Source organism: Malania oleifera, chromosome 10, assembly GCF_029873635.1.
Source record: "Malania oleifera isolate guangnan ecotype guangnan chromosome 10, ASM2987363v1, whole genome shotgun sequence".
NCBI lineage: Eukaryota > Viridiplantae > Streptophyta > Magnoliopsida > Santalales > Ximeniaceae > Malania > Malania oleifera.
The window spans coordinates 65090905-65104740 of NC_080426.1; the positions used below are offsets into that span (position 1 = coordinate 65090905).

A 13836-nucleotide genomic window follows, 5' to 3' on the forward strand; every position below is an offset into this window, starting at 1 on the left:
TGTTCAAAGAATTCTAAGAATCTCTAATAAGTTTGTCAAAAAGACATAAATTTGTCATTGTATTTTTTAAATTTTTTTTAAAAATTAATTTACATGTTTTTGTTAAATCTTAAAAAAGTATGTAGTATTTTTGAATCTTTAAGAGTTATGTGTTATAATTTTGAGGTCTTTGTCCTTTTCTCAAATTTACGGAAAATTAAAATTATAACAGGTCAAATCAAAATGATAAGTCCGCGGTTGAAACGTTTGCCCGAAATAAAGAAAAGGAAATCTAGCCGTGGAAGGGGATAAGGAAAACCGACTTCTCACTTTTCTCTCTCCTGCTCCGCTTAGAGATGGCGGTGGCCTCAGTGTCATCATCCATGGCCATGGGGATTCTTGGGACGAGCTCCTCAAGAAAAAACGGTCATCCTCTACCCTCACTATCACTGAAGAATTCTGTAAATTCTCGCTCCTACTATGATGGTTCTCTCCATTGCTCTTTCTTCGGCACTTCTCTCATCGTTCCCGATTCAATGCACTCTCGAAAGAAGAAGATGAACCAGAACCAGCAATCACAGCAATCGGCAGGGAAAAGAGGAGCAGGCCTGGTGGTAATTATTGGAATGAGCATGGAAGCCGGCATTGGGGTAATGGGGACGAAGCTGGGAATGATGACCTACTTCGAAGCCGATGGCAAGGTGGTTCCCGTGACGGTCGTCGGCTTCAGGGAAGGGAATATCGTGACGCAGGTGAAGACAGAGGCTACCGACGGATACGACGCTGTCCAGGTCGGTTATCGCCGCGTCAGGGACCGCAAGCTTACGAAGCCGGAGCTGGGCCACTTAAACAAAGCTGGGGCCATCCCCATGCGACACCTCCAGGAGTTCCGCCTCCCTGGCTCCGTCATCGAGGGTTTTCTGCCCAACCAGCGCCTCCTCTTCCAGGAGCTCTTCAAAGAGGGCGACCTGGTGGACGTGTCGGGCACCACCATTGGGAAGGGCTTCCAGGGAGGCATTAAAAGACATAACTTCCGGAGGGGCCCGATGAGTCATGGGTCGAAGAGTCACCGGGCTCTTGGGTCCATTGGTGCTGGAACCACTCCAGGTCGCGTTTATCCAGGCAAGAAGATGCCTGGCCGGATGGGAGGAACCAAACGCAAGATCCGGAAGCTCAAAATTGTCAAGATTGATGAAGAACTCCGCGTGCTCATGATCAAGGGTGCGCTTCCTGGTAAGCCAGGAAATCTTCTTCGGATAGCACCAGCCAAGATTGTTGGGAAGAACATCCCGAAGAACTAGTTCTGGTTTGCTTTGTTTCGCCTTGTAATTTACTATTTGCTTTTACTATTTCATTTTTCATTACTATTATTTCAATTATCATTTTTTTAAGTCTTTATGTCAACTCATTTTATTTGGCCAAATGCTCAGATCAATGTAATTGACTGCAATTTGCATTTTGTGAATCTTGGATGTTATTTGTTGTCTAGTTTTTAATGGGCATCCTTGAGTAAAAGCAGTCTGCGGGTCCTTCTGAAAGCTTTTTAGTTAGTACCTTGTTGAGCCCTTAATCATAGCTTTCTCATTATTCATGCCTGACAATGAACAATTAAGATTAATAGTTGATATGGTTGGAGAGACTAGATTCAGCCTGTAAGGGTAGCAGGTTTGCAGATTGAGATGCCTTATTTTTACTGCCAAATAATTTGTTCTCCTAAATCTTATGTTCTTTGCAACTTAATAATATTTTCTATTATGAGCATATACCCATTGTCTGATTTTTTCAGTAGAGGAAGTGCTTAGCCCTGTTCAATTGACATAGTAACAATTTAAGGCTGTTGGTTGGGATTATTTTGTCTTAGCAAAGGAACAAAGCCTCAAATTTAAGAAGCTAGTGATAATTTTTTCTTTATTTGTAACCTAGCTGCATGTTTTGAATTAAATGTGTACCAATAGATTGATGTTCACCTTATTTATTTTATGAAAACTAAGTATCCATTTGTAATAGATGAAATATGGAGAAAAAAGGAAAAAAAAATTAGAGGCTGTGTCTGTTTAGTAAACCTTTCTCAAATGTTTCCATGCGAGAAGCTCTCAAAATTGGTGCTTAACCAAAGTTTGTCTTAATTGTCAAGGGATAAGTTGAAGTTTCTCATATTAGTTAATGCAGAAAATGAATTGTTTAAGTCACCTGTGGTTTAGTAGATGACTACTTAGTTAATAAGTTTATGTCCTTGGAAGAATTGCCACTTGAAAAGGGCATAAAATGGTAATTTTGTTGGACTGTCTTTGCAATCCATGAAACACTTAAAGGATCTGATTGGGTAGTGGGAGGTGCTGAATTGGGCCTTAGTTTGACCTCTCAAACCAAATATGCTCCTAGGGTGTAGGAAAAGGCTTTAAAAATGATAATTTTTTGTATAGTATTTGCAATAGAATAAATTCTTTCGGCATCTAATTGCTTACGCAAGGTACTGAATTGGGCCTTGGTTTGACACCTCAAGTTAAACATGTTCCTATGGTGTAGGAGTGGAATTGTTGAACTATGTGGGTTACCTAGTACCTTGAAGAAAGTAACAGTGAAAATTATGAAATATGGAAATGATTAGAACAAACTCGCCCTATAGAATAGTGTGTTACAAAAACCACATTAAAACATGTAGGAGCAATAAATTTTGTGCCACCATTGATCTAGGATGGAAATAAATGGATTGTATAATTCCGGATATCATAATTCCTAATAGTTATTGATGCAATTTGAGCTTGTCTAAAGAAGGTATCTAATGATATCATAATGTGTTGAGAAATAACGCCTCTTCAAACAATGCACAGCGGAATTAACATTATAAAAGATCAAACAATGCCATATGCAACAATCTCAATGATGAAATATAGAATTATTCCACAACCATAGCAATATAAAGAGAGTAAAGATAAGAGCGACAACACCAGGAATTACGTGGTTCGGAAAAGCCTACATCCACGGGAGCAATTGGCAAGAGATTTCACTATGAAGATACAAGATTACACACTATAATGATCTTCTCTCCTTCTCTCACCCCTCTCTTACTCTCTTACATGTCAAAATATGCCTAGAAGAACATATATAACAAGCCCTCGGAGGTTTCCCTCCAATAACCCAGCCACCTCAACGTTCAAATTTAGAATTTGAATTTCTTCTCGCAACCCAGGCGCACTCGTCGACGAGAACAGAAGATTTGTCGACAAGTCCAAGAAACCCACTTGTCGACGAGTCTTCTGTTATGAGATTTTCTGACTCTCGGTATCTACTCGTCGATGAGCACAGGACACTCGTCGATGAGTCTTCTGCTACTCTGCACCAACATATGTTTTTCCTCCCTTTTGTTTATAAGCCCTCACGAAGTATAAGAGCCACACCATAAACAACAATCTCCACCTTGGCGATTATACGTCCCTTAGGAGAACCTGAAAAACATATCTGACTACTTCACCTTGAACTTAGAACGCTCGGTTGAGGTCGTCTCCCTTCTAGCACTTGGAGACATGTACCAAGTCCAAGCAACATCGCTTGAACTTGCCGATGACAGTTTCAGCTTCTACCATCAACCCGATGCAGTTGTAAATGCAATACCCAAAGGCTTCGCCCTAGGTTTCCAACAAGACTTTCCCACAACAGTAAACACAAACACTGCTGCAAGCCTTCTATCACCAAAGCCCCTTGCATAGTCTTCAACAAAATTAGCAACTGACGGTTCACTTTGTTGCTTACTGAAACACTCCATTACACAATCATGGAGGAACCTTTGTGAAATTAGAATAGTGTTCCCAAGAGGGGGTTGAATTGGGTTAATTAAAAAGATTAAGTTCTTTTTAACTTCTTACTTGTTTTAGTGCAACAACAAAAACGTAAGTAAATCAATCAATTTATAATCACAACCAAAACACACCACAAAGTATTGAAAATTAAACAATCCAATCAACCACAATATTAAAATCAATCAATCAAGACAATCAAGAACTTGATGCTTTTAGCTTTTGGTAACAGCCCTGTGTTTATATGCAAGCCCTGTTTTAATTTTGATTTGTAATGCACCCTCTTAACCAAGATTTCCACAAATTAACCAACGTACTCCCTTGTGGGTTTCCGCAAAAGGTTAATTAAAAACGTACTTTCTAAAATTAAGAGTCTTCTCTGAATTTTTTACTTAAGCCCTGTAATCAGCAATATGCATTCAACCAATAAAAATATAGTGCAGAAAGTAAAGAGTAAAGTAGAGAGAAGAACACCAAGCCTACGTTATCGCCTTTGACAACCAAAGGATTCCACTATATTAGTTCCTTTGCTGGGCGGAAGAACACCTTACAACCACTCCTTAATTAGGCTAGAGCCCGCCTCTCCAAACGATATTCCCTCGTTCGGTCCAACGATCCAAGCGCTCGAACCGTCAATGAATCTACAAGACAAGATTTGAAACAAGGTATACAAGAGATGCTCTCAAAAGAGCTGATTAGTACAAATTCAAAGCTATATACTTCTAAACAATTCAAATATGAAATTCAGATTGAAGCCACAAGAGTATATCACGGAATGATTCTTCCAATGGATGAAAAAATTTAGAATTATAGCACAATACTAGAAATTGAGAGTCAGCAAAGCTTCAGTAATTTTTGTGCAAGTTGAGAGTGAGAGAGCCTTTGAGACTTTGAGAACAATTGAGAGAGTATGAGTGCTGTAATTGATTCTTGGTTTTTTGAATTAACTGATCTTGGGTGTGTTTATAGAGTTAGAAGAGCATTTAACTTGATCCCCAAGTTTACTTGGAGTAGTGTCCAAGTTTTGAACCAATTTTGAGCCCCAAGCAATCTAATTTTTTAAGTATGTCCGTTATGAAATATAAAATCTACCGCGTGGCAGTAGCCTGGGGGGTTCTCGTCAGTCGCCTGTCAATGATTTACATAGCTAAAATACACAGGCAGTAGGGTAGCAGTCGCCTGTCACTGAATAACTCAGTTTTTAAAAAAGAGGCAGAAGGGTGACAGTAGTTTGATGAAACCTCGTTAGGTTTCTCATTTTGCACCATCAGGTGCCTGTCAAGACCCAGACAGTAGCCTGATGACCTTTTGCCTGTATATTTTAAAAGCTTTTAAAGTGGCAGCCTATTGACCATGTTCAGTTAGGCGCCTATCAGGTAAAAACTCTAGCTTTTAAAATATTGTTATTTTCTCTCTCTTTTCTTATCAATTCTTGCAATGTTAATTTGTTTTCTTTGAAAAATATGTTCCAAGATTTTAAAAATTAGAATCTCTATGTCTCTTCGTTCCTAATGAGCTTCAAAGTGAAATTTCATAATTTGAAAATACTCGAAGTACTTACAATACATCTCCTATTGACTCTCTTCATTCCTTTGAACTCTTTGAAAAACTTCATCAAGTTGTTGCTTTGAGTTCCTGAATTTTCAATATTGATCATTTGAGTTGATATGAGCTTTCAATGTTTTTGTGATCTTTGAGTCTTTCTATGTTGGTCTCTTGAGCTTTCAAAATTGATCACTTGTCCTCATGAAGTATGCTTTTGTTTCAATATCTGAAATATCACAACTTTGAAGGACATTAAATAACCTTACTTTGTTATCATCAAAATCAAGAGTTGTAAGCCTTGGTTAGGCCAACAATCTCCCCCTTTTTGATCATGACAAATAAGGAGAAAAGATAGGTGAACTTTAAAAGTCTCCCCCCATAAAATAAGTATAAATCTTCAAAGTTAATATAACATTAAAGCACAATTTCAAATACTTCACAATTATAGCATTTCAAAAAGGTCATCAAGCTTCTATATAAATTCATCATTTCATAATCATCATGCATACTCCCCTTTTTGACATAAACATAAACATATTCCAAAACATAATATATTCCAAAATATACATACCATAACCATCTTTTGCTCATACACATACTCCCCCTTTTGACATCAATCAAAAAGGAAATAATACGACCATATAAAGAGCAAGGGTACCATACATCAGCAAAATATAAACAAAAGTCAAAGTTTTTAAAAGTTACAATACATCATAGATAAACATAATCAAGCATCAGATTCTGAAGTACTATCTTCAACAACTTCTTTTCCTTTGGAGCCTTTTCCTTTAGAAGCTTCTCCTTCTTCCTTAGTTTCTTCAGTAGAGTCCTCATCAGATTTTTCTTTAGATGCTTCATCACTATTCTCTAATTCTTTATTGGATTCAGCTTCACTAGCAGGTGCTGAACTGATATCCATGGGGGCTGCACTAGTGATATGCTGTTCAATCTGTTCAAGACGCTGATCTAGTGATGAGTACTTAGTGTCCATAGTGGAGACTTTTTCTTGAAGTGAAGTGAGACCAATCCGCATGTTAGAGCTAAAGCTAGAATAATGCTGGTAGAAGGGAATGAACCATGCAGGCATATCAACTTCTTCAGGAGCTGGATTAGGATCTTTTGGCTCCGGTTGTGCAGGCCTATTTCCTTTATACAACCATCCTTGAGTGTACTTCTTGTAACCCATCAATTTTAGTGTAGTTGAGGAGAATAGATCATAATGGGTTCTTTTCACTAGTTTGGAAGATGGCGTGAGGACTTGAAAGTGAGCAAAAACCAAAGAGAGTATTCCTCCATAGGGAAGTACAATTCTACGAGCTTCCAACTTCATGACCATCCATTTAAGCATCAAACTTGCTAAATCCAATTTCTTTCCTTTGAGTAGGCACCACATTACAAAACAATCCAAGGACACATGATCATATGATTCTGTTCTAGGAAGGACATTGTAGGCAATGAGTTTGTGAAGAATTAAAGCTTGTAAATTGAGCTGCTTATAGAGTGGAGGATTGCCAAAGTAAACAGGAGGATCATTCAGCACAAGTGGCAAAAACTGTTGTGGAGTGAATCCATGCTCCATAATCCATTGTTTTTCAATGAGATTGCACTCAAATTCACCACTCTTTATGCGAAGAATTTTGCCTAATGAGTGTGGTGTAAGGGTGATGGTTTGTCCTAGGAGATCGGTAGAAATACCTACCTCCTTCTTCACCAAGTTTGAATAAAAAATTTTGGTCAAATCAGGATAATACCCTTTGGCTTGGTGTTTAATAAATTTATCCCATCCTATGTCTTTGAACAAAGCTAGGATTTCAGGAAAGTCTGATTCAAAGAAGGGAATATCCAGGACTTTACCAAATTTTGGATCAATGGTTGAGATGTGATTTCGATACAATGATTTGGCGTGAGAGGAGACCAGCCATTTCTCTACTTCATCGTTGCTTGCTGAGCAAGAGGATGCTTGCTGAGCAAGAGGAGGAAGCTTTGTCCTTGTTTGTGGTGGTTTTTATTCTTGGCATTTTGAGATGTTGATTGAAAATCGAAACCCTAGGTTGAGGAGGATTAGGGTTTGATGTGGTGAGGTGGTGATGGAGTAAGGGACGGATTTGAGAAGGAGAATGGAGAGGTAAAGAGGAAAGAAAGGATTTTTGAGAGGTATAGAAGAGTTAACAAGCGGCTAGGGTTTAAAAAGTTGTGTTTTTCACATGTTTTAGGACTGAACCGCCACTCGATAGATGCGGCGTCTTCGAAGGGCTAGGCGCTTGTTGAATTATATTTCAATAGGCAGTAGCCTATGAGGCGCTTGCCATTCAGTTGGTAGTCGCCTACCATGCAGGCTACTTGCATTTTTTTTTTGTTGTCTCTTCTAGTTGACTTCATGTATATGTAACATTCCTAATTCTCGTTTAATAAATACAAATCGATCTTCCGGAAGTGGTTTTGTAAATATATCAGCTAATTGATCATTTGTATTGACAAACTCAAGAATTATTTCCTTCTTTTGAACATTATCTCACAAGAAATGATGTCTAATGTCAATGTGTTTAGTTCTTGAGTGAGATATTGAATTCTTTGAAATATTTATAGCACTTGTATTGTCACACTTAATTGGAATTGTTTGGTATTCAAGATTGAAGTCTTTTAGTTGTTGTTTCATATATAGTGTTTGTGCACAACAACTCCCAGTTGTTATGTATTCAACTTCAGCTGTGGATAATGTTACAGAATTTTGCTTTTTCGAAAACCAAGAGACTAGTGAGTGTCCTAGAAAGTGACAAGTACCACTAGTGCTCTTTCTATCTATTTTACATCCGGCATAATTCGCATCTGAATAGCTTATCATTTCAAAATCAGTTTCCTTTGGATACCACAAGCCTAGATCAAGGGTTCCTATCAAGTATCTTAGAATTCTTTTGACTGCAACTTGATGAGATTTCTTAGGTGCTGATTGAAATCTAGCGCACATGCACACACTAAACATGATATCGAGTCTACTAGCTATTAAATATAGTAAACTGCCTATCATTCCTTGATAATGTTTTGTGTCTACTGGTTTTCCCTTTTCATCTTTATCAAGGCTTGTTGAGGTGCTCATAGGGGTTCCTATAGGTTTACTTTCTTCCATATCAAACTTTTTCAGCATATCTTTAATATATTTAGTTTGATTTATGAATGTTCCATTTTTGGCTTGTTTGATTTGTAACCCTAGGAAATAATTTAACTCTCCCATCATACTCATTTCAAACTCTTTTTGCATACATGTTGCAAAATCTTTACATAGTTCTTCATTTGTAGCACCAAATATAATATCATTAACATAGATTTGAACTACTAACATATCTTTGTTTTTCATCTTTATGAAAAGGGTGCGACGCCTTTCCTCTTGAAAAATCATTTTTAAGTAAAAATTTACTTTGTCTCTCATACCAAGCTCTAGGAGCTTGTTTTAAACCATACAAGGTTTTAGTTAATCTAAATACATGATCGGGATGCTTTAGGTCTTCAAAACCTGGTGGTTGTTTTACATAAACCTCTTCATTTATATACCCATTTAAGAAAACACTTTTTACATCCATTTGATATTAGCTTGAATTCCTTATGGGCTGCATAAGTTAGGAGCATTCTAATTGCTTCCATTCTTGCTACGGGGGCAAATGTTTTATCATAGTCAATACCTTCTTCTTGATTTTATCCTTGAGCTACTAGCCTAGCCTTGTTTCTAACAACTATCCCATTTTTATCTTTCTTATTTCTAAAGGCCCATTTAGTTCCTATGATTGAATGATCTTTAGGTTTGGGAACTAATTGCCATACTCAACTTCTTTCAAATTGATTAGGCTCTTCTTGCATAGCCATAATCCATGAATCATCATTTAATGCTTCTTCTACATTTTTAGGTTCATCTTGAGATAGGAAAGCATAATGGTTGCTTATATTCTTTAATGATGATCTAGTGGTTACACCTCTTGAAGGTTCTCCAATAATTTGATCTTGAGGATGGTTTCTTATGTATTTCCATTCTTTTGGTAATTCTTGATTTTTTGTGGGTTTTTCTTTTGAAGCTTCTTCATTGTTTTCTTCTTTTTCTTCTTTAATTTCAAGATTTTCCACCTTTTGTGAGATATCCTCGTTTTCATCATTCTTGATTTCATCTGCAAAGGGATTTGATTCATCAAAAGTTACATGCATTGATTCAACAATAGTAAGTGTTCTTTTATTATAGATCTTATAGGCTTTACTATTAATAGCATATCCTAAGAAAATACCTTCATCTGATTTGACATCAAATTTCCCTAAGTCATCTTTGTTATTTAGAACAAAACATTACACCCAAATACATGGAAGTAAGCTATGTTAGGCCTTCTCCCTTTCCATAATTCATAAGGTGTCTTGTTTAGACTTGATCTAATAGATACTCTATTTATTACATAACAAGCTGTATTTACAGCTTTAGCCCAAAAATACTTTGGTAAATTGTTTTCATTTAGCATAGTTTTAGCCATTTCTTGAAGGGTTATATTTTTCCTTTCAACAACTCCATTTTGTTGTGGAGTTCTAGGTGCTGAGAAATTATGGTTTATGTCGTGATCATTACAAAATTTTTTGACGTCTTTATTTTTGAATTCTCTACCTTGATCACTCCTACAGTTAGTGACATTATAACCTTTCTCATTTTAGAGTTTCTTGCATAGAGTTATTAACATATCACAAGCTTCTTTTTTGTTGGCTAAAAACAATATCCATGTATATTTAGAATAGTCATCAACAATCACAAAAACATATTGTTTTCAACCTACGCTTTGAGTTCTAGTATGTCCAAACAAGTCTAAGTGCATGAGTTCTAAGGGTCTACTAGTTGATATGTGTTTCTTCTTTTTAAAACTTGTCTTGACTTGTTTTCCTAGTTGGCAAGCATCACAAATTTTATCTTTGATAAACTTAGTATTTGGTAAGCCTTTCACTAAATTTTTGTTTGATAGTTTAGATAGAATGTCCATGCTAGTATGTCCTAATCTTCTATGCCAAAGCCATCTATTTTCATTTAGGGCAGCCAAGCAAGTTACATCTTGAGATATTAGATTATCAAGATTTATGCAATATACATTGTTCATTCTACGTGCTGTGAATAGAATTTCATTATTCTTAGGGTTTTGTATTATGCATTTGTCTTTCTTAAAGATAATTTTAAATCCTTTATCACTAAGTTGACTAATACTTAAGAGATTATGCTTTAGACCATCTACTAACAACACATCATCAATAGTTAGAGAGGGTTCTTTACCTATTTTACCAATTCCAACAATTTTACCTTTGGCATTGTCACCGAAGGTTACGTATCCCCCATCTTTTTGAGTTAATGTGGTGAACTTGGTTCTAGTTCCGGTCATGTGTCTTGAACACTCACTGTCCAAGTACCACTTTTCCCTTGATGGTGTTGCCCTAAAGCATACCTACAATGAAGGATTTAAGATGTTACTTTTGGAATCCAAACTTTCTTAATTTTCTTTAAATCATATCTAGTTCCATTGTTTTCTTTCCATTCATTTTTAATTTTAACATACTTCTTTTTAAGAGGGCAGTTAAACATGATATGTCCTTTGTTCTTGCACATGTAGTAAGTGGTATGTTCATGTACATTAGTTGAGGAAGTACTAGCATAGTGTTTTGCTTCTTTCACAAAGTGCCCCATGAACAACTTCTTCTTTCTTTTATTTGTTATTCCATTATAACCGATTCCTTCTTTATTTCCATGCATTCTTTGTTGTCCAACCATTTTCTCAAAGTTTTCTTTTCCTTTCGTGAAGTTGTAGATAATTTTCTCTTTATCCTTAATTGTCTTCTTAAGATCAATTATTTCTAAATCCTTCTTACTTTGATCATCTCCTTATATTTTTACTATTTCTTGTGACATATCATTTATTTTCTCTTTTAGATTTTCAATGTGGGATTCTTTCTCGTTTTCAATAGATTTAGAGGATTCAAGTTGTTTCATTAGATTTTCATTTTGTTCTTTCAAAATTATATTTCTTTTAGAAACTTTAATAAATCTTTTATGTAGAGCAAACAACTCGGCTTGAAGTTCTTTGTAGGAGGGCATGCTATCACAAGATTCATTACACGATTCACTACTAGATTCTTCCGATGAGGAGTAGTAAGAATTTACCTCTTCATCATGTGCCATAAAACGCATGTTAGCCATCTCTTGCCCGCTTGTCTCATTTTCCGTTTCTCTTGAACTTGTACTCCCATGTTGCCTTCTTGGCTGTTTTCTTCTTCTTGAGTTGAGGGCAGTCCGGACCCGACTTTTTGCAATGATAACACGTAGGTGCATCATTTTTATTTTTATTCTCTTTCCTACTTGTTTCCCCTTTTTCAGATTTTGTTCTACTAAATTTTCTAGGGAACTTTTTGTTTCTTCTATAGAACTTGCCAAGTATTTTAGTAATGAATAATAATTCATCTTAGTCTAAGTCACTTGATTCACTATCATCAATGCTTGAGCTTTCATTAACAACTTTTAAAGCAATAGATTTCTTGTGCTTAGGTTCAGGATTTCTTTCTTTCAAGGCCATTTTATAAGTAAGCAGTGAACCTATAAGTTCATCTAGTGATGTGGTTTTAAGGTTCCTACCTTCCGTTATTGCTGTGGCCTTTGGTTCCCATATGGGCGGAAGACCTCTTTGTATTTTTTTGAATCATCTCCTAAGTAGTGTAGGTTTTTCCTAAGGCATTGAGAGAATTGATTATGTGAGTGAACCTTGTATACATACTAGTAATGGATTCATCTGAGTTCATCTTGAAAGTTTCGTATTCACTAGTTAGCATATCAATCCTATTGTCTTTAACATCGATTGTTCCTTCATAGGTTATCTCTAGCTTATCCCAAATTTATTTGGCTGTTTTGCAGGCCATGACTCTATTGAATTCGTTAATATCTAGAGCACAATACAAAGCATTGATAGCACTTGAATTAACTTGCAGCATTTTGTGATCAAAGTCAGTTATGTCCTTTTTCTCCTTGGGGACTTGTTTTCCATCTGCTAGTTTGAGGGGAATTAGGTCACCTTCCGTGACTACCTTCCAAGCTTTCCAATCCGTAGTTTGAAGATAAATTCTCATACGCTGTTTCCAAAAAGTATAGTTCAGTCCACAAAAGATTGGTGGTCGGGTTGAGGATTGACCCTCTCCGAAGGGAGCTATTTCTATGTGTGCCATTTCGATCTTTATATAGCTTCTTGTTAAGATTTACTATAACTAGGCTCTGATACCAGTTGAAATTAGAATAGTGTTTCCAAGAGCGGGGTGAATTGGGTTAATTAAAAAGTTTAAGTCCTTTTTAACTTCTTACTTGTTTTAGTGTAACAACAAAAACGTAAGTAAATCAATCAATTTATATTCACAACCAAAACACACCACAAAGTACTGAAAATTAAATAATCCAATCAACCACAATATTAAAATCAATCAATCAAGATAATCAAGAACTTGATGCTTTCAGCTTTTGGTAACAGCCCTGTGTTTATATGCAAGCCCTATTTTGATTTTGATTTGTAATGCGCTCTCTTAACCAAGATTTCCGCAAATTAACCAACGTACTCCCTTGTGGGTTTCCGCAAAAGGTTAATTAAAAGCGTGCTTTCTAAAATTAAGAGTCTTCTCTGAATTTTTTACGTAAGCCCTGCAATAAATAATATGCATTCAACAAATAAAAATATAGTGTAGAAAGTTAAGAGTAAAGTAAAGAGAAGAACACCAAGCTTTTACGAGATTCGGCTTATCCCTAGCCTACATCCTCGCCTTTGCCAAACTACCAAAGGATTCCACTATATTAGTTCCTTTGCTGGGTGGAACAACACCGTTACAACCACTCCTTAATTAGGCTAGAGCCTGCCTCTCCAATCGATATTCCCTCGTTCGGTTCAACGATCCAAGCACTCGGACCGTCAATGAATCTACAAGATAAGATTTGAAACAGATGCTCTCAAAAGAGCTGATTAGTACAAATTCAAAGCTAAATACTTCAAAGCAATTCAAATATGAAATTCAGATTGAAGCCACAAGAGTATATCACGGAATGATTCTTCCAATGGATGAAAGAATTAAGAATTGTAGCGCAATACTAGAAATTGAGAGTCAGCAAAGCCTCAGTAATTTTCATGCAAGTTGAGAGTGAGAGAGCCTTTGAGAGTTTGAGAACAATTGAGAGAGTATGAGTGCTGTAATTGATTCTTGGTTTTTTGAATTTATTGATCTTGGGTGTATTTATAGAGTTAGAAGAGCATTTAACTTGATCCCCAAGTTTACTCGGAGTAGTGTCCAAGTTTTGAACCAATTTTGAGCCCCAAGCAATCTAATTTTTTAAGTATGTCCGTTATGAAATATAAAACCTGCCGCGTGGCAGTAGCCTGAAGGGTTCTCGTCAGTCGCCTGTCGATGAATTACACAGCTAAAATACATAGGTAGTAGGGTGGCAGTTGCCTGTCACCTTGGGGTCAGGCGCCTGTCACTGAATAACCCA

At 36.4% G+C, this 13836-nt stretch overlaps 1 protein-coding gene across 4 annotated transcripts in view; it reads left to right on the forward strand.

Annotated features, from left to right (window-relative positions):
• Positions 1 to 227: 227 nt before the first annotated feature.
• The window catches only part of LOC131166976 (large ribosomal subunit protein uL3c), a 68332-nt gene continuing 54723 nt past the window's right edge, over positions 228 to 13836 (forward strand). For 2 of the 4 annotated variants that reach the window (XM_058125682.1, XM_058125678.1), the window contains exon 1: positions 234 to 1285. In XM_058125682.1, the coding sequence (XP_057981665.1) occupies positions 336 to 1280 (945 nt within the window). In that variant the 5' untranslated portion in view covers positions 234 to 335 and the 3' untranslated portion in view covers positions 1281 to 1285. Of the gene's footprint in view, positions 1305 to 13836 lie in introns of all 4 variants that reach the window. The other 2 variants (XM_058125680.1, XM_058125681.1) reach the window with 2 other exon arrangements.